The 21,885-nt window shown below is 39.3% G+C and overlaps 1 protein-coding gene and 1 long non-coding RNA gene across 3 annotated transcripts in view; both read left to right on the top strand.

The window, feature by feature from the left end:
• Positions 1-4,395: 4,395 nt before the first annotated feature.
• Positions 4,396-21,885, top strand: part of LOC117530221 (heparan sulfate glucosamine 3-O-sulfotransferase 3B1-like) — a 47,052-nt gene continuing 29,562 nt past the window's right edge. For both annotated transcript variants that reach the window (XR_004566238.1, XM_034193150.1), the window contains exon 1: positions 4,396-5,163. Coding sequence is in view for 1 of the 2 variants with exons in the window: in XM_034193150.1 (XP_034049041.1) it covers positions 4,601-5,163 (563 nt within the window). In the remaining variant the exon portion in view is untranslated. The remainder of the gene's footprint in view (positions 5,164-21,885) is intronic.
• LOC117530223 lies at positions 6,681-21,217 on the top strand. The gene is made up of 3 exons (XR_004566240.1): positions 6,681-6,691; positions 20,643-20,647; positions 21,125-21,217. It is a non-coding gene; the product is annotated as an uncharacterized LOC117530223 (long non-coding RNA).

Here is a 21,885-nt window from a genome sequence, read left to right as displayed (position 1 = left end):
ACTAATTGAAACGGTCAAAGAAAATACTGTTAGAAAATACACCAAATGAACAATTGAGCCAGAAATTTATTCAAGTTTCAAACATGCAAAAGAGTAAAATAAATAAATTTATATATACTATCAATTGACTCAATACTTAACTATTTCAAAATGTTTGAAACATTAAAATTGTATCATCTAATGAATGTGATGACAGAAACAAAGCTTTTTGAAGCTTTTCACCAAATTGTCAGAAAAAAATATTAACCATTTTGAAATTTTAAAAGCCAGGTGAACTTCAGTGAGTGAATTCAGAATTTCAAAAGTGCAACAATTGCTTCAGAAAATTATACTTTCTTAAATATATGCTAAATGAACAATTGATTCAGAAAGTTACTGTTTCCAAACACACAATACAGTAAATAATACAAGTAATTCACAGAATGCTTCAGTATTTCAGAATGGCTGAAACATTACAATGGAACATCTAATGATGTGATGGTAGAATTGAGGCTTTTTGAACAAATGAATCACTGAATCAGTAGTCAGAAAAATAACTTTTAAGGCTAAATGAATCATTTGTTTCAGCGAATTCCCATGTTTCAAATTACTTGACACCAAATGAAAGAACTTCTTCAGAAAAATATACTGTTGAAAATACACTAAATGAACAGTTGATCAAAAAAATAAATAAAAACTGTTTCCAAAGAGGCAAGATCAAATAATACGATAAACTCGCTGAATTCTTTGGTGTTTCAAAATGCTGAAAACGCCATCGATGTGATGGCAGAAATGAGAAATTGCTTCAGAAAATCATTGTTTTGGAACAATCAAAAAACCAAATGAAATGGTTCTTTAACATCTCGAGACGAGCAGGACAAATTAATTTCTTGTGAAGATGTCTTATTAATTTTCATGAGAACTACAGGCATGAGCAGGGAAAAACTTAAATTTTTGTTTTCTATACAGACACCATCACCACTCAACTCTTGGAGAAAGTACTTTTAGTTGTTTTAAATATATTTTCTTAAATTTCTCATGAAATATGATGCGCAGACCTCACTGAAACAACAAGGAGTCCATGATGTGGAAGTGTGTGCTGTACCTCTGTGAAGGTTGCTCGAATTTATGTGCAGTGCAGAAATTCACAAATAGGAAATGTTCCTCCCCTTTCTTTTTTTATTTTAACCTATTTTGACAACCAAACTGATTACTAAATCATTAGATATTTTGGACCATGGCAGCGTTTTCCATTTCACATTGATGTGAGGCAGACTTTAGTGCTGGACTGGCGGATCCACTGCACTGAAATTTAAGGATGACTGATGACTCCTGGTCTCTCTTCAAAGGTCTGTTCTTACAAAGTACAATCCAAAGACGAAACCTAAAGCAATATTTAGACTGGAAACACTAGAATACCGCAAACTATTCCTAAAAGTTCCTGTAGGGCCATTAAAACAAACCTATATATATATATATATATATATATATATATATATATGAAAGGAATACTATATTGGTCATAAGCAACAGGTCCTCGTCCAAGAATCATTCGTCATGAAACAAATAGAATCTTATTAGATCAAAAGATGGATCTCTTCTTAAAATAAAATAACATTCAGACAGTTTGCATTGGCTTAGGATGAGGCTCTGATTTCAGTATCTTGTAGCCGCTATGTAAAATGATTTAAAGAAAGAAAGAAAAAGAAACTGCAGCTCACATTTTGGGCCCACACAAAAAAAAAATTTTTTAGAACGATATTGTTCAATTTTAGTTCGTTTTAAAACATGAACGGTTTTAGATGTTAAATTAGGCATTTATAAATCATCACTTTGTTGAAAAAATGTGATTTTTTAAAAATATTATTATTCTGGTGAGCTGTCGAGTTCTTCAAGTGATTTCAGTTACTACATTAATGATTTGGTTAGACTTTTAAAAGTTGCAAATTTACTTTTTTGTTTGTTGTTTGTTTGTTTGTTTTTTAACGGAAACTGAATAATGGGGTTTACTTATTCTCAGTGACTTTTAAGTTGCGCAGTACACACCCCTCAAACTGAAGTGTAGGAAAGAGGGCCTTTATGACGCAATAAAGCAAAAATTTAAGTCAGTATTGGATATCAGAATTTCTGCACGTTTCGATTTTTTTTTAACAATGCGTTTAGTTTGAGAAAAAGCACAACTGTCAGTTAATACGTTTAATCAGTGATATTACTCGTTTTCTTATTGCCTGTGTTTGTAAAGCGTTTTAATTTATGTAATTGCATAAAACAGGATAAAAGACTCACATATGCACAGTATACCAAAGTGTTGGACTCTTAAGTTTCAAATATAAGGGTTTTTTCACAACCATATAGTGTTAATTATTTTGAATAAGCTTAACCACTCTTAAGGCACTATGACGAGTTCTGCAAAAATTAGACGCATTACGCCCCCCCAAGCAGTTTTCATGATGTATTCTACTTCTTCTTCACACACACACACACACACACACACACACACACACACACACACACACACACACACACACACACACACACACACACACACACACACACATATATATATATATATATATATATATATAACTTTATGAAGCTACAGTATGTGATATTTTGTGTTGTTTTGATATTCTGTATTGGGTATCTTGGTCTCAATGAAAGTTTCCTGATACAAGTAAGATAATGATGAAGGAAGGATTTGGGGAACAGGAAAATCTAAAAACTTCATAGCATTTCTTGTCATCTGTTTCTTGTTATTATTAGAAGAACCGCTATTTGTATTTGTGTTTATTTATTTGCTCCCGGGGTGTAGTGGAGAAAATTAGCACACAACATAAAAACCTAGAAAATCTGCTATAATTCCAAACTTTTACACTTTATATAATATACGCCGTGTTGTGAAATTTAAACACATTTTGACGACATGATGAAAAGTTGCTACTTATGTGTTATTTACAAATTAATATAAATAAGCAAACTGTATTTAATCAGATTTTATCAAGCATTTTTTAGCGTGATCATCTGAAACTGATTATGTGTTATCTTGTACTGGGCAGCATATCCACAAATAATAAACTTCCCCCCCCCCCCCATTTTTTTTAGGAAAAAAAAGAGGTTTGTAAAATAACGATTTCGAATTAGATAAATAATTACTCACTTTAACGAAATAGAAAAACAATCCTTCGGGTTGTTGAGACGTTATTTATTTTCTGCTGATCCACTGATGAAGGAAAATCAAAAAACTTATTAAAAACCTATTTTCTACAACAGTATAGTGATAATTCTTGCCAAATTTCATTTCACGCGTTTCATCACCTTATTATTATATTTTTTATATTTATTTTCTTACCTAACTGAAATCAAAGTTGTTTTATTTGATTCTAAACTTCTGTCATAAAACAGCTGTGCCTCCACGGTATTTGTGCTAAACTGGTCAAATCTTTTGCGAGCAAAATGTACATTGAACGGGTAAACATTAATTTATGTGTCCCATCACATTATGTGGCCTATTGTAGCGTTTTTTTTTTTTGTTGTTTTTTTTTAGGAAACGTGTGCGACTTAACGTGTTTGCGGATTTGTTACACAATAAATAAATAAAAAGCATGCCACATTGTCGGGAGCGACTCAGAACACTTGATAAACAATTTTTACTCAGTGAATTTTCTTCTCAGGAGTCTTCTCCTGTTATTCCATACTAACGTTTTAGCATGTTATTTATCTTTTTTTTTAATATTTGTTTTAAACTTGCTATTGTAATTTGTCGCTAATATATATCATTGTTTTCTCTACATTGTCCGCATGTTGGTGCGTTTTATCAAAGGACCGCAGTGGAAATAAATCCTAGTTGCTTTTTGTGTTCTCCTTTTCTTGCGATGATGTATTTATTTTATACAATGGCATTTTAATGATAAATAAAATCAATCAATAACCGACAATTCGGTGAATTACCTAAAATTACTGAGGCGCTCACACGATGTGACGGGTCGCAGAACTCGGCGTTACACCGGGAAACGGTTAATTAAAGTTTCCCAAACTCTCAGCAGCGTTCCGCACGCGCCTCATCTCCATGCGGAGAATGGCCCGCCCACACACACACACACACACACACACACACACACACACACACACACACACACACACACACACACACACACACACACACACACACACACACACACACACACACACGCTTCTCTGATTGGCCCGCCTCTGTCAACAAATAGCTGCATATTCATGTTTGACGCAGCCATTGGCTGGCCGCCGCTGTCAGTCTCGCGCTGTCCCTGTATAAGGTCTCGTGCGGTTTGACGAGCGGTGAGATGCGCGCGGAGCAGCAGCAGCGGTGGTGCTGCTGTCGTTGTCGTCGTGCGGGGAGTTTTTTTTTTTTTTTAAAAATCACTTCCTAGCCAGAATTATGGTGAAAATTTCCTCAGTGCGTTTTCGTCGCGGGATATGTTGGCTTTTTTTTTTTCAGCTCATTAAAGAGTAGTTAGTTTTGTCGTAGTTTCAGGTGAGCATGAGCGTCATTCGGCGAGGTTTGCCGCGGTGCCGGTGGGAGTGAGCGAGCGAGTGCGCGCGGGCACTATGCGCCGCTGGGAGCGGATTATAACCCTAGAGGCTTATGGGATATAGCTCGGTGTGTCACAGCCTGCATGTGTTCTGCTGCAGCCCCGTGAAGAAGAAGCTCCTGCTGCTCAGCATCATGTTTTTAGTCTGGGTCTACATGCTGTACTCCTGCGTGGGCTACTGCTCCACGATGCCAAGTTTGGCAGCGGACGATTCCCGGGGCAAGGACACCGGCAGGAGGACGGAGAGCAGTGCCGGCGGGACAGAGCTGGTGTCCAGGCTGCTGCTCCCCAAACCGCAGGCGTGGGTGGATATAGAGACCGACTACGACGAGCCGTCCATCAGGACCGCTGCGTCCAGAGACCTCCTGGACAACGAAGCGGACCGAGCCGAGGACTGGGACGAGCATCAGCGTAGGATCCCGGAGCCTAGTGCCATGTCCAGCTTCTCCAACGGCTCCGGCAGCAAGAAGCTGCCCCAAGCCATCATCATCGGGGTGAAGAAAGGAGGCACCCGGGCTCTGCTGGAGTTCCTCCGTGTCCATCCGGACATCAGAGCCGTGGGAGCGGAGCCGCACTTCTTCGACCGCAACTATGACAACGGCCTGGAGTGGTACAGGTAAGATTGAAATAAATTACTGCATGATTTGGAACAGGACAAATAGATTTTCAGAAAGACTTCAGGGATCACATTTTAAATAATTGTATGTGCCTAATTAGGAGCCAATTGGCTCCTAATTAGCTAACAACTTTTGATAATAATAATACTAATTATTGAATTAGAAATTTTAAATTAATGATTTAATTAATAACAAACCAGCGCTTTGATCCTTACTGTGCCGCGCTTTTACGCATGACGCAGCCGCTTCTTCTTCAAACCTTATTGTCTTCATTTTTAGCGCCGATCGGACTGTCCTTAACTGTTATTTTCATAAATTGTAAATTACTGTGTGATTAGTGAGAAGCCGATCGGTGGTTACGGTCAGATTCCACGTTTCTGCGATGTGCAGTGATCTCTATCGGGCACACAGAAACACTGCAGCTCCACTGTCAAGTTAATGTTCATAAAAATATTATACAATCTTTGGAGGTCAGTTGCGGCTTTATTATTTATTATTATTACTGTTTACTTTATAAAGTCTTTATAAATAGAAACTTTATGAATAGTTACTTTTTAACACATTTCAGCATGTTTAATGGTTTATTCGCGTGTTTTGGATCCGAGCGCTGATGAAGTTTTTATTTATTGGGATACTTAATTTAAGAGTTTAAAAATCAATATGCTTGATAGGGTTAGGACAATTGGTTAAGTTTTTTTCGCCAGGCCTAACAGCGTGAAAAAATCTGCAACACAAAACGAGGTACTCTGTGAGAACACCCCCCCCCCCCCCCCCCCTTTAACATCTTTAAGCGGTCGAACAAACAAACATAATCCATTCATTAATTCACATTATTCAAACTCACAAACTAACATTATTCATTAGCGTTTACGTCACAAGATGTTAATATAAAACACGCAGAAACAAATAACCCTACAATTCAACCTATACACTGTGTATGTGTATATATATATATATATATATATAAAATCTTTTGGAAGTGATTTTAAAAACCAACAAAGGTAAATACTTCATAAAAATGTTATATTTGAAGACCTTGATTTTAAATAAGTTCTAAAATTTTGTCAACTGACTTTTTGTGTGTATTGAATACAACATTTTAAAAAGTTTTAAAGTTTTATATCTGATGAAGTAATCTGATAAAATGATCATAAGTGATTCTATAGATTTTTGTTTGTTTGTTTTCTGTGTCTAACAGTCAAGTCTTAAATACGCAAAACCTTGAAGAGGGCCCAGTCAGCTTTTGACAAAATGAGAAGAAAAGCAAACAAACAAAAAAGCAAAACAGCCGGAGTGCTGGCAGCCATCAAGATTGATTCAAGATTTAACTTGAAAACATGATGTACCAATTTATTGCGTTAAGCTTTTTTTTTTTTTTTTTTGAGTGCTTCTAGCAATTTTTTGGAACATTGTGGAAAATTGTCTTCTGCTCCTTTTTAAAGCCATGAAATCTAATCGCTTAAAAGAAAGAATTGACTGATCTTGGTTTTCAGATTGAATAGAAGCAGATTTGAAGCCAGCGATTTAGTGTAGTCACGTTTTCGGTTCAGTGAAGCAGTCTTTTATTTTTTATTTGACATTGTCAAGAGAAATATGAGTGACTGACTGTCAGTATTTATCCATTAGCAGGACAAGTGTGAAATGTGTGATTTCTTACTTATTTTATGCAAGAGTTTAGCTAAACTCTGACATTTATGCTGCAGAAATAATTTAATTTACTCACTCGTGCCCTCAGTCTGGCCTGTAAAACATGGAAATGTGTCTTCATAAACTTTTAATAAAATAAGTGCTGTTATTAATATGTATTTCTGTGGCACACACATACACATTTGTTGTAGTGGAGAAAAGGTTTTCCAAATTGTGCAAAGAAAAAAAAAAGACTGGAACAAAAAAACTGCAGCATGTTCACAATCATACCGTTAGAAGTGAGTGGAGATAAACTGGGAGTGAACACGAGAATTTCCAGACAGGAGGCAAAACTACAGTGGGAACCCTGAAAATTCTGTGGGAATGTGATCTGATCACACTGAGAACCGTGTACGAAGTTGTGTGGTTTCACAATTCACTTTTTGTTTGTTCATTTGCACTATCGTGCTGCAACCCGCGATTGGAACCAGCTTATACCATCTCTGATGGTCCCGGTGGGCATATACGGACTGAGAGGAGTCCCATGTGGAGGGAAGCAGTGATAATAAGACATGTTTAACAAACACGTTATTCATACTTTTGGATCAGGGGGTGCACATCCCAAAGAGGTCACACAGGAACGGCTCCAAAGGAGGAGAAAGAGACAGATGAGAGTAACCAGAGTGATTGAACTTGTGCAAGAAGACTGATTTGTTCGTCCTCTGTTAACAACTGTTTAGTGTTGAGAACAAGATCAGTGCAGCATGCACTCATCTCAGAAACCTTAATGGCAAATGTAATCATTCGTAAAGTTATTTAGAGTGTGCGCCTTCCTCAAGGCCAAAAGTGGATAATATAGTAATGTTAAAGAATCCAGATCTGGATCCAGTTTTGGGAATAAGAAAAATATGTCAACATCTTGAAAGTTATTCTGTCACAGATATTAAATTACCAGTGACTCTGTGGTGAGAATAAATATGTTGAAAACCTTTTTTGAAGGGGGGGGGGGGGCGGCACGAAATCAATAAAAACTGAAATTAGAAAAAGCATACTGTATTACATCACATTAATTGAGACCTATATGTGTAGTGTATGGTCATTAAAGCAGAAATACCTTTTGATTTTTTTTTTTTTTCACAAATGTTGTAGTTGTTATAAAATAGTTTTATTTCTATGGTGTATCTCATAATTTATCTTGGGGGAAATTCCATGAGAAATGTAGTGAGTCCACTCCATGAGATTTTGCAGACAACATGAAGTAGGAAGGGTATGTGCACATGTCCGAGGTTCCTGTGTGAGTGCCCAGCAGATATCCAGCAAATATTTTATGTGAAATGCCTGCATTGTAAGAAAAATTATATCCTGAGCTCTGGTTGCCTTTGTTTACTTGCTGTGTCTGTTTCTGCTTCTGGTTTTTGTTGAGTTAAAGCTCCAGTGTGATCAGTAAGTCTGCTATGGAGTGTTGTCACTGTATTTTATTTGCCAATTTGTATGTGACGCAATGTGCCATTTCAACAATTTTATAATGTCACTTGACCAGAGGTGCCAGAAACAAATATTAATTCCTGTATGAATGAAAGATACTTATCTTTTTTCTGGTCATTCCTTCTCACAACACTTAAGACATATTGACATTTGGATACCAATCAGTGAAGCTTTTCAGATGTTACTTTGTCCCATTCTTCCTGCAAACGCATTTTAAGTTGTGCAACACGTCATTGTTGCCTTATTCATTTCAAAATTCTCCGCCAGTCCAGTACATCCATGCCTTTGTAATGTGTACAGAATGTGGTTTTGCATTGTCTTCTTGAAAAATGCAAGAATGTCTTTGGGAAGGAGGTCTTCTTGTTTGGCAGCATATGTTGTTCTAAAATCACATTTTCAGTGTGTGGTAGTCCTGCTCAGGTGCCTCCTAGGCCAGAGATGAGGCTGCTTCTGGACAAGATTAACATAAGGCTTCTTTTTGCATAGGAAAGTTTTAAGTAGCATTTGTAAATGTAACTCTGTATTGTTGCTCTTGACAAAGGCTTCCCAAAGTAATCCCTTGCTCCTGTGGTTATATCAGCTATAGAAGTCAATGTAAATGTAAGAATCACCCCCCCCCCCCCCCCCATTTTCCATTACAACTTCATTTGAAGGTTGTACAATGTAGAAAATACCTTGTGTTAATTCTTAATGTGGCTCACAGTATGCTAAACCGTTATATTACACCTGAGGTACTTCATGAATGTGTTTATTAAATATGGATTGTTGAATAGAAATGTTTGTTATTGTTAACACTAATGTAACTAATGTGTATATATAGTATGCATAATTTGAGTGTATTTTGTTGCTCATAAAATAAAGAAAAATTGAAAATAAGGTTTTTTTTTTGTTTTTTTGTTTTTTTTCCATCACATAACACAATTGGACCTCACTTTTTCAACCAGGTCATATTTTTTTCAAACCAACCTCAAGGCAATTGCATTGTGTGTTAGTCAATAGAAAACCCATGAAATGAAAAATTAAAAGGAAATAAAAGGCCCTTGAGTCAATTTTAAGTACAAAAAAATTAAATTAAAAATGACCCTTGCGGATGTTACGCCGTCTGTCAAAACCAAGTGGGAGATATAGATGGTTAAAAGTCGCATAAACTATAGCTAACATTTACACTTAGATGGGCATTCTACTTTGAAATATGTATTCTCCGATATACATCGTCAATTTGTATAAAAGATACGCGTATTAAGAAATTATAACAAGTTTAAAACAACCTGAGAATTGTCCTCCAAAAATAACATCCGCAAGGGTCCATACTCTTATTAATTTCACTTTTCCATTATGGAAAAGTGAAATTAATAAAAGTTAATAGTTAGTTATCTTGAGCTTTGTGGTTTATGAAAGAAATATGTGTACTACTACAATTTCAAACTAGTTTGCAATAAAAACATGTAACTTGAAAAATTGACCTTTGTGTTACACTTTCATAACAGTTTAGCATATTGTGAGCCATATAGTAGTTTTTAATGGATGAAGAGCTGGATCTCTGCACAATATGTTGCCAGAGTCATTGTAGTGTGTATATGTTTGTAAGCTTTGGCTTTAGTCATTGTGTATTTTGTCATATGCTTCTCATATTGTGTACTCTCATAACCCAAGTGGGGGTCATTTGAGTGATAAATAAGCTTCTAAACTTCCCTGTGTGTCAAAATCCTGCATTTCCAGGCTGTTGAACTCACTGGTAATATAAGATTATGAACCTTTTATTTGAATACCAAGGAATGAAATTATAGTTGTGCAATCAGACATCCTTTTTATGACATAAACTGTTTAAAAACATCAAAGATGATGACATATTTAAGTTGCTGAGAAACAATTAGTTGTGCTTTTACTTTAAGAAAGTGATATTTTGGTGTCTGAGATCTGTTGACGCAAATAAAAATGTTTGTTTTTACACTACTGTAAATTGCATGTAAATAATATTAAATAATCAAAAATGAACAAACAAATAAAAAAGCAAAAACTGCACTGGAGTTAACAAGCATTAAGGACATTATGAAATCATTTCATACCACGGAATGAGTCCTGTATCAGTAGTTTGCTCTGTAACAACACGTACTTGTTGAGAAACATTTACTCAAATACTAATTTGGTCAATCCAGAGAAAATTATGTTCACTTGTTTTGGTGCCACTTACACTTAGTTTTGGGACAGTTTGGATTTTGGAGCAAAGTGGGCCTCCTCGCTGCTGTTCCTCCTCCTCCTCCTCGCTGCTGCTCCGGTGTTGTTTTTGCTCTCTGTCTGTGTAAGTGAATGCTAGTTTATTTACTCATAACTCTTGTTGACTGCCACCCTCATCGTGTCCTGTCAGTTTGTGGTGCACGTCACTCTGTTCATATTCCATTCGGTGCTATTGGCTCTGAAGGGTCTTTGATACATAATTACTGTGCTGTGGTTTTGCTGTCGTGTCGTGGGCTCGGCTCACTGTCAGAGCCTGGCAGCGTTTGACGCCGTTGCTCCTCCCTCAGCATTAAACAAGTAGTAGGGAGCATGCTGGAAAATGGTTATCACCATATGAGTTTGTGTAGTGTAATTAAATTCAGCTTCTTTCATTTAAAGGCATTTTTTGCTGCAAGAGTTCATCAGAACAGGACACTTATTTATTTATTTATTTTGGACTTTGTGTAAGCAGTGACTAGAGAAAAGCCACAGGACTTTCAAATTAAGAAAACACGAGCAAATGCACCCCCCCACGCATGAACGCAAAAAAAAAAGCATTAGTTTATCATCCCCATCCGCATGCCAAAATCTTTTTTATTTCGGCAAATTTTATTGACTGCGGTACAGCTGGAGCAAGAACCGGCACGACCGCTAGGTGTTGAGTGTGGCGGCCGAAGACGGACGAAGTTTACTGAGTCGGACCTGGAACTTTGATTATCCTTATTGACAACCACAGACATAAGAAAGATTGCAAATAAAGCCAAGAACAACAGCCCAGTGTCATATTTGTTTTCGTGCCCCTGTCATGAAAAGCACCCAGTTTTCATGATATTTTTTTAATTTTGCTATTTATAATCTAATCTTCAGCTTGTCCTAACTCTAACCATACTGTAAATGTCTACCCTCCACTAACCATGACCCCCCCCCACCACCACCACCACCATCACTTCACATTTCGTGCCGTGTCACGAAATTAATTCATGCCCCTGTCACGAAAAGTGCCCCATTTTTGTGCCCCTGGCATGAACTCATAGATTAATGGACTTTTCGTAATGCCGCCACAAACTGCCATGAGACTGGGTTGGTTGCAAGGTGAGTTTTTCCTTGTTTGCTTTGCTTTGCTGTGTGCTTACTAAGATGATTGCAACTATATATGTGGGCAAATTAGAGACAAAAATCTAGAACAGAGCAGGAAACTAACACTGGAATTCAACAAATGATAAAACGTGTGCCTGGGGACAGCAAAAAAGAAAAAAACCTTTACCTTCGATTTTACAAATAAGTGATGCTGACTTAATGCACTGCTCCAGAGTATTTATGAACCATCTTTTGAGTCCATATCAAATAGGAAATCACAAGCTGTCTGCTAAATGATGCTTCAGGATGTCATCGACTGATTCAAAACAAATGCTTTGAAATGTTCCAGTTGCTTTTGTGTTAAAACAAGTAAATGAGCTAGGATTGCCCTGATTTTGAATTTCATATCTGAAGGCTACAGTCAGCATGTGTGTTGTATGTGCACTACCACAGGCTTTGCTTGTTTAAAGATACATGCTGCAACTGGAGTTGGTGCACTAAACCAGTGTGCTGTGGTATGTGATCAAAGTTGAAGCTTCAGTCTTAAGACTGTTGGGATTGAAACGGCACCGTCCCTCAGCAGCGTGTCGACCTTTGTATGGAGTCTGTTATTTAAAACACTCTGGAGGTAAACAGACTTGCAAAGTAGCGTCAGTAAAAGCTCGTAATGGTGCCACACAACAAAAGGACAAGTGGAGCATTGTTGAAGCGCTGAGAAAACCGTGTTCCGCTACCAGACTTGGAATCCTCACGGAAGTGTGCAGCACCCCCCCCCTCCGGTGCTTCTTCAGTGAGAGCCAGACTGCTGCTCCTGTCCATGTCATGGACTGTTCTGGATGGGTGCACGTCCTTTTATCTGTGCTCCACAGGGGTGCTGCTGTTTCCATGTAGGTGACCCATCCACTCAGTGTTACCGCTGACCTCGCCCTCCTTCCTTCCTTCCTGTCAATGGCCAAAAGGGGACACCTGGTTCTATAGAGCGCCAGTGAAAAGCATCAGTCACAAAAGTGATGTTTGCACACATGACACAAGCGTGTAACAGTGTTGTCTTATTCAGGAACTGCTCATGCTGTTTGCCAGTGACAGGCTCAGCTGTGAGGCAACAAATAATTTTCATTTCTGAAACGCACAGACAACAAACACAAATGTGGCAGCGGCTCGGCTCCTCTGGGATACCCTGTATCGATTGGTCAGGCTTGATTGGAGGTGACGTGTGGAGATGGGTTAAGGGTCTGTGACTGGGGTCAGAACCATGTCTGCTTCCTGACAGCGCCTGTGTGTTGACCATCTGCAGATTTAAAGAATGCTGCTACAACCTACAAACCCCACTGGGGATTTCAAAGCCGCTGTCTGTGGGGAAAAAAAAACAAAAAACTTGAAAGCGCTGATATACTTCAGAAGACAAAAGTACATTTAACTGTATTTGTCGTTTCACATTGGTAGTATTTTGAAAAGCTGAGTCCTGTGATTGTAGGAGTCAGTCAGTTAAAGTGGGTGAGCCAGAAATGAGGCACAGCTGTTGAACTAGCATGGGGGCATGGAAGAAACTTTTGTACACTTTAAAGTTAAATGCATCAATCTGGTGCACTTTGAAAGCAGACAGAGAAAAATAAAGAAGCTTGCGGTCTTGTAAACAACCTTATGTTCTTGTAGCAGTGTAAATGTAAACACATCAGATGTGTGACGCAGCAAAAAAGTCATACCCACAAAACACGGCAAATGAGTTGGGAGTTTAAAGCAAAACACAAAATCCATGAGAACATACTTTTTGAGCTATCAGAGAAATACAGCAAAAGTGGTTATCTTTGTTGAACTGATCATTTTTCACAAAAATATAAAAAATATACTGCAAGAGGAGGGTTATCATTTCTCCATATCGTTGTAAAACATGAACCCTGTATTTGGACATTCAGTTTTATTGTGCTTTGAGTTAAACAGCTGCTAGTAGTAACTAATATTACAACCCCAATTCCAATGAAGTTGGGATGCTGACAAATTGGGGTTGTAGAGAACTGGCAATCTAGATATACAGTTATTTATTTTATAAATTGTTTTTCGTAATAAACAGGTGAATGCATCTGACATTAGTAAGGATACTTCCAGAAGCTGCCTGTTCTCTACAGATTCTTGTAGTTGACTATAGATTGAACTGTTATCACAGACCCTCTGTACTAGGGGCGGTGGCAAAGTGGTTAGTGTGCTTGGATTCAGTGCCAAGAGTTTCTAGTTCGAACCCCAACCCTACCAGTTTCTTCATGTAATATGGAGTTGTCAGGAAGGGCATCCACCTTAAAACTTCAGCTACTCCAGTTCAACATGCAAATCCACATCAGATCTGCTGTGGCGACCCCGTTTGAAAACAAGCAGCTGAAGCAACTCTCTGTGTGTGTGTGTGTGTGTGTGTGTGTGTGCTAAAAGTCCTAGCACCGTATACAAAATTAAACACAAAAATTTCACTCAGTGGAAATACTGGAGCGCAGACTTCTTAGATGATCCACCAAGGCAACTAAACACACAGCAAGCCGTATTATTACAGATATTTGAAATAAAATATTCAGAATGGACAGACACAGTCCTCCACAACAACTAGGAGCCACACCTCGTGCTGTTTGCAACTTTAGCTCTGAACTCTTGGCTCAACAGCACAGACTAACTCACCCAAAGCAGCCACACCCCTAATTGACATGGGCTTCTATGTGAACTTGCTGGATTTTGGAATCAGCCTCAAGCGGCCATTTAAGGAACTCTTTTTCCCTATTCCATGTGTTACACATTTTTGATGTCCAGTGGGCGGGCTTGACTTTTACTCAAGTGCTAGCATGAACAAACGTAGGTCTGAAAGAGTGCAGAGTCAAACCATTTGTGTCAGGCCCTCTATAAGGACACAATCTGTCATATGACAAAGTGACCAATCATAGCTGAGAATTCAGAAGTAGAAAACACAAAAGAAAATTCTGTATATGAGTTCTTGGACCACAGAAGGAACATTACTGGCAGCAGCCTGAGCCACAAGATTTTTCCTTTGTTATGAACATTTTTGAAGTGTACTAGAACCTTAAATATGAGCCATGATTTAGTTTTAAAACTGGTTGCAATCTTCGGATGTTCTAAATGACTTGTAGTTCTAGAAAAGAGCAAGTTAATTCAGATGAGTGGACAGTTTGGCACTCTGTTTACTGATTCCTGGAACTCCATGCCAGCTCCACAGGGACCAAGCGCCAGTCAACCATACAGCTGACAGCAGGTTGACATCCTTTACCCAAAGCCTGGAGACAAAAAAAAAAAAAAACCTGAATTTGAAACCATGCCCATGTGGCCTAAACCTCCACCTTGACTCCCTAAATGACTGGATTACTATTTAATGGTGCGACTGCACTCTGGTTCCTCCCTCATGAACTGTTTTCTTCATTTTCCAGCTGTGCACTTGCACTGCTGGTGTGTGAGTTTAGTGTCCAGTGTCACGGTCAGCTCATCCAATCGTAGGCGTGCACTGCTACAGGCCTCGCTGACTACGAGGAAGTGCTTGGTCAGTGTGGGGGCCCTCACTTCCCACTGCTTAAGCTAGCATAGCCTGTCCCAGAATGGAACGCGTCTGGTGGAGGAGAAACGGAACAGGCAGCTTTTATCCTCAAATTGTAGCCGGTTAATTGTGAAAGCGGAGACCTGCGGTGAGGCGAGTCAGTTCTGTCTCCATCATGGTGTCCAGTCAACACCGCCCACACTGGTGAAGACAATATGGCCGCACAAACGGGAACCTCTTCCTGTAGTGCAGAATAACAGCCGTCGAGCCTGACAGGAACTTACTGTCAAAAGCTTGCACCAGTGAACCAAGTGAGCAAGCAGAGACACCCTGTTTAAAAAAAAAAAAAAGCCTGCACCATTATTTCTGCTCACTCACTCTGGCAGATAAGTCAGACGTGAGTGCTGCCATTACCTTTGCTTTTTAGCGAGCACTTGTGTCCGCTCTTGTAAAAAGCAGTCGAAACGAGGCTGAGCATTGAGGACTGTGTGCACAAACCCTCCCTCTGTGTTATGTGTGACTTAGACCCCTTTTAATATGATAATTTGGATGATTGTAACATTTGTCAGAGCACAACCAGGCATTCATCCTCCAGAGGTAATAGTCAATCATTGTAGATAAATAAACCATTTTTAGCGCATTTCAAAGGTGTTCCAGAGGCTCTGCAAAACAAAAATCAAAAATATGGTTTTGTTAATCACTTGCTGTTCATCATAATAAAGACACGTCAGATGGGAAACTCTTAAGCACCTTTAAAAAGAAAAGGTATTTGTGGAGGAAGAGGAGAAAGTGATGACAGTAGATCTGCAAAAGATTCACTTGTCCTAAGTCCCAAAGGTGGCCATTAAGGTTTTGGAGAGTTTGCCTGCCGCTGGGAGACAGGAGGGCGCAGAGAGAGAGAAAGAATAGGAGTGTCAGGCTCTCCTGAGGTTCGCATTAGCCTGGCAGTAAAAGAGCAGAGCTCATTAGAAGCTCCGAGCTGTGTACCACGGCCACACGGCACTATAGTCGCTATCCATGGAAAGTTATTTCCATAGCTGCTGGGCTCTCACTCATATGAACAGAACTGAACTCGGCTCAATTCCAAGACAGCCTGGCCAAACTCGACTCAGTTCCAATTATTTTCACTCATCTGTAGCTTTTTTTTTTTTTTTTTTTTTTAAATAATCTGATCTGATAGAAACTGCACTCTGTGCCGTTGGATGCAACACATGTCAACAGTGTATCAAACATTTTGTTTCACTTCTTATTTCTGAAAAATGCCCAAAAGTTTTTGTAGCCCCAAACCAATGTGTACTTGGCAGAATCTCTCCAAAGATGTGAAAAGATTTTGACAAAATGTTGTGGAAGCAAGTATATCAAGATTACCTGTGTATAGTAATACCGGATGATGTCTGCAACACAAAGCTTTCTGGAGTCCTGTTTCAGTCCTGTATGACGCATCAGTTTAAGTTTTACTCAAAGCTTTTGCTCAGTGTTGGCAAGGTCAAACTTCATTTTCATCATGATCCTACAAGAGCCACAAAGGTTATTGTGGGTTTTTCTTTTTCTTGTTGATGGTCCATACTTCTGCATTCAAACGTTGCTCCTGCACCTCAGCCTGAGACAATGCATACTATATTTTTTACATTACTATTTATTGTATGTATTTATAATTATCCTTTCTTAAGATTACAATGTTAGAATCACAGAACAATCTCCCCCGTAAACTATTCGGACTACAGTCTGGATCCAGATAGGGATTGATATTTGTGAATAGTAAATCTATTAATAATAATTTTTAAAAAGTGATATGTAATTATTCATGGTTAAAACACCAAATGTAACACAAACAGCAGAGTTGGGATGAAAACCTGAAGGAATGTGTACTCTGTTTTAAAATAAGGAATTTACGTTGTAGAAGTTAGCACGGGATGTGTGCTTTGAATTATATCTGACTGGATGTGCCTGATGAATATCATCTGCAAAACAATTGTTTAGCTGATGAAAACTTTTATGAAAGCAAACAATGTCTGGAGTGTTTTTATGTCAAAGAGCTGGTGCCATACTTGTGGTATTCATATTGCGTTTTGATTTATTTGGTCTTGAGCAGGTCTATGTTTTTTTTGGCACATAGTTTGAGCAGATCCTGTTTTAGCTTAAATCCAAGAAGCTTACTGATAGAGATGCAGCAGACAGTGAAAAGAGACAACGTTTGTCATCACACTGTCCGACCGATCAACAAGCCATGAACGAAATGATGAAACCAAAGTCTACTTCTAGAACTTGACAGCATTCCTCGGCTGAAATGGTTAACAGTGTGCCTGTTGTAGTTCTTAACTTCAATTATCTTGTCTTCAGAGATATTGAAAGTGACAAATTCTAGGCTGGAATCCAAAGAAAACTGAGTGATTGCCCAAAGATCTGTGTTGTTACTTTTTTCCATCTCTGAAATGAGCAGGTTAATTGTCACAGCTGATGATATCAGATATCAGACTGTCTAGGAATTTCTAAACGATTAACAGCTGCATCTGAAACGTTAAATAAATGCCAAATTGCACATAGTTTTTCTGCACTCTGAGTGACATTCAGTCGAGGAAATCCCCTCTATGCTGCATACACTTTGTCTTCACAGAAGTATGGAGGCAGTTACGGATGACAGACAATTTAAACGTGATGCAAATCAGCCTGCCTACTTGCTATCTCTCTCTCTCTGTCTCTCTCTCTGTATTTGTGACTGTTCACTCTGGGAGTGGGGGTGGTGGCATGCATGTTCTTCTTGAGTCTGTTTCATCTTTTATTCATCTTTGCTGTTGCCAGATCAAGAAGCCTCTCGCTGTATGTCAAGTGTCAGGAAATCAGTCAGAATGGCTGATCTCCCCCCCCCCAAACACACACATGCACGCGCGCACCGACCTACTCTTGCTCTCGTGCAAATGCTAAGCCCTCACCTGCGCTCCTCATTGTTTACCCTTTTGTTTTTCCATCCTTTTATGGTTCATTGATTCATTTCGTCCAAGCTGTCAGCTCCGTCATGCCCTAAAAACTGAGTGGTGGAATGTGTGGCTCAGAGGCCGCTAGCTCGGGGCTGACACCTTCAGCAAACACCCGGCGCAAACACACTGATTAACAGGGATTACGAGCACTAAACAAATTGCCGGCGATATCGCCAAGTGTGTGTCTGCTGGCCACAGCTCACGGCATGTTTGTGTATGGTGGTGAGATGGCTTGCAAACACAATAAGCAGCTCCCATCACTGCGGCAGTGTTGGCTGAGTTATTGTTTATCACATGTCAAACAAAGCGGTGAGATGTAGTGTTAAAGTGGTCACCAAAACAATGCGATTTGTAAGCACGTTAACCAAGAAAGTGTATCCAGGCTTTGGGATTTAAAAATAATTTATCTCAGAAGACATTCATCCGAGGGCATGAATCCTCCCAAAGACAAACGCCCTAAAAATTATAAAAGGAGGAAAAAAAAATTCCTGGCACTGTCTGTTTCAACAGATGCATTCAACAATGTAATGGTTTCTCTTTAAGGCTAGATCTTGTTTTGTGAAAATCAATAAATGGTGGAAGAGAATGGATCGACACATGGTTGATTGTTCCTCTCAGTTTGTGGTTCCTCCACAAAAATTTGTGGTTCCTATTCCAAGATACGACCAAACCCTTTCCTTAAATGTTATGAAAAGTCATTATTAATATTTGAGTATTCCTTTCTGGAAACCACCAAATGAACACAGGCGAAAAACGCAACCTCCTTGGCAGGAAAGTGGTTGTCTATGCGTGCTGATGTCGAGAAGAAAGATGAGAAGAAAGTCTTGCACATTTATGACAGGAAGGGAGGAGGCATTTTGAATTTCTACTCTCCACCATCCATGTCAACAAGTTTTCTCTCTTATTTATACTCCACAGTGGGCTCCCTTGCTCCTCTGCAGGGGTATTAACACTCAGCATTGCCAGTCAGCCATCTGTGGCCACAGACTGATGTGGTTCCATTCCCAAAAACCCTTTGTGGCTACAAGCATTCATGTGTTGTTGTTTAGATGTGCCAGAAAGTAATAAATATACTTGAAAGATATAAAAATGACAGTCAATTATTAAATTGAATGATTCGTGCTCGTCACAACTGCTGTCTATCACGAGGCCAACCACAGTGTTATCAATGTCTTTCTGACACCCCAACCCCACTTAAATATTTTTGTGGGCTTCCTGGGGGTTGTGGCCAGGGGTAATATACTGTTGGGGTGTCTTTAACGCTGCAGCTATTATGTCGCTCATGACATTATATGTGGCGGTTAGTTTTCTATTTATTTATTCTGCTTTACAAGTGTCTGATGTTCTGTCCAAAACCAGGATGGGTTTGAGCTTGAAACCAATCTGCATGGTCTGCGACCACAATGCCTAACGCCCCTTCTCTCGCCTGTTCTTCATGTTTCTTCTTTCACTTTATTTATCTCGTTTGCTCTTTGACGGAGTTTCTGTTATTTTCTTTCTCATACACACTTTCTCAGACACACTAAGCCTATAAGAAATGCAAAGATAAAAAACAAAAAAGTGCAGCAATTCAGCAGTACGCGACTCCCTGATTCCAGTGAAAATGATGGATGGATGGGTGGCATTGGTTGGGTTAACTGTTCTGTTTACATGGAGGGTCAGTAGTTTCCCAGGCTGGCTTGACATAGTGCAACTTTTTGATGGAGTTAAAGGTCCAGGTCCTGCATTTTTCAACCAGATCAGCACTCCAGCACAGATTGGGGAAGTCAAAGTGTCACTGAGAAAACTCGAGACAAGAGCTCCTATTGATTCAGCGTACAGCCTGTGTTGTTCTGAACAAGCTTCAAATAGTTGCTGCTTCATTATATTCTAACCTAAAGACCCCGTTGAGATGTCATTGACCATTTTTTTCCCCCCAACACTCCCATTGCCCCCTTTTTGACAGGGTCTTTCATAATGAGCAGACTGTAAACCAGAACCATTGTGTTTGAAGAGTATTGCAATTGTACATGTAACTTTGGTTTGGGAGCTTTATTGCCAAATAAGGATATTACACAATTGTTAAACAGCTTTTCTCTGTACTGCCTCTTGTGCATTGAATTTACAAAAAGAAATGAAATGTTGTGGGGATCTGGTATGAATCTGCTTCTTGATTTGGCACAAGTATGATGCCAGATGCCCTTCCTGATACAATTCCATTTGTACAAGGAGAATGGCGCATGTGCAGGTAGCATATATAACATTCCTGGGACAAAATATAATCAAGGCTTAAGCCATCTTTCTGTACTTGATCTGATCTGGTTCAGAGATATAAACAGACATGGATTAAAAAAAAATTTAAATTTAAGGAGAAGGTAAAAGGCGCATCTATATGGATGCACACGCTGCTTTTGGGTGACACAAATGACTAAGGATTTCATTCAATCTTCCCATAGAAAACCAGATACAGCCTGTGTCACCCACATCACTTATGCAATAAGGGATTCATCAGTCAGTCACATTACACAAGACACGATCACCTGTCATACATGCAAAACAGATGTCTGTATATTTTATCTGCACTCACCCAAGTACCAAGGAGGCACTGTTTGTGTCACACACCTCCATGCTTTATAAACTGCAAAAAAACTCCTTTTGCGCAAACGTTTGTGTTCACACAAGATTAATGTATCCTGAGGTAATTTCTTTGGCTCGTATTACAGAAGGTAAACAGTGCAGCTGGCCCACACTCTGTGTTCGGATGCCACAAATTACTGAGAATTTCACTCATCTCTCCATATAAAGCCACATTAAGCATGTCCTGCACGAATAGATAATGCATTTCTCAGCTGTGTCAATCATTCATACTGCACACATGATAAGGTTTTCATGGAGGTTGAAGAGGAAATACTTTGCAGCTTAGTGCTCTGACCACAGTTCACGTTCATTAATAAGGTGAGAAATCAGACCCGTTTTTCATGTTGCTGACTGAATTGAAAACTATTATTAAAAGTAGTAATGTTTGTGGTCACATGTGGGCAGCGGTCAGTTGAATTGCGCTGCAGAAAACTGCTTTCAAGCGAGGACTCCACAGGAGAATGGACTCCTCTGTATTTGATCTTTTCTCCACTCGGCATGGGGCGTGGTCCCAGCGGACTGCACCACAGAACACCTCTGAAAGTTGGGCCAGACTCGCATCAACAGGCCCATGCCATGGCCCAGGACGTGCACACTAGTTAAACTGGACTTTATGTGCGTAATGCGCTCAGGCATAATACAGACTGCATGGCGTGTGAATGAGTTCACACAAAATGGACGATTCCATTGCTGAAAATTTTTCTCAAAACTCGCTGTTTTGGGCATCACGGTGCGATGTGTCATGAAGTTGTTTGGTATCAATGGTGCACTTTTTTTTTTGTTTTGGCATTCTGCCATCTAATTACGACACATCTATGTGCCAGACTTGTTGGGTGTATCACGTAGCATTTCCTTGTAGGTAGGGTACGCGCAGTAACTCAAACACAACTTAAGTCCTACAATACAGACACACACAGACCCCTTCAGCATGTGCTCCTGCAAGATCTCAATGTTAAGGAGGGAATCCTGCGTCTTCTCAACCAGGAAATGAACTGTCAAAAAGCTCTAAGTGGCCACACGCTAACACCTGGAGACCACTCCAAGTGCTTGAAGAGAGAACAGACTAAGCTTCTGTAACCAAGTGGCTGCACATCAGTGAGTCAGCTGCTTGTGCCATAAACCATCTTCTTTATTCTTTTAATTTACAGCCAAAGTCGTGCTCTGTGGTCAAATGTAATGTCAGACTGCCAGCACAGTGGTGTAGATTT

Source organism: Thalassophryne amazonica, chromosome 18 (genome assembly GCF_902500255.1).
Source record: "Thalassophryne amazonica chromosome 18, fThaAma1.1, whole genome shotgun sequence".
In the NCBI taxonomy this organism is placed as follows: Eukaryota; Metazoa; Chordata; class Actinopteri; order Batrachoidiformes; family Batrachoididae; genus Thalassophryne; species Thalassophryne amazonica.
This window is presented reverse-complemented; position numbering and strand designations above follow the sequence as displayed.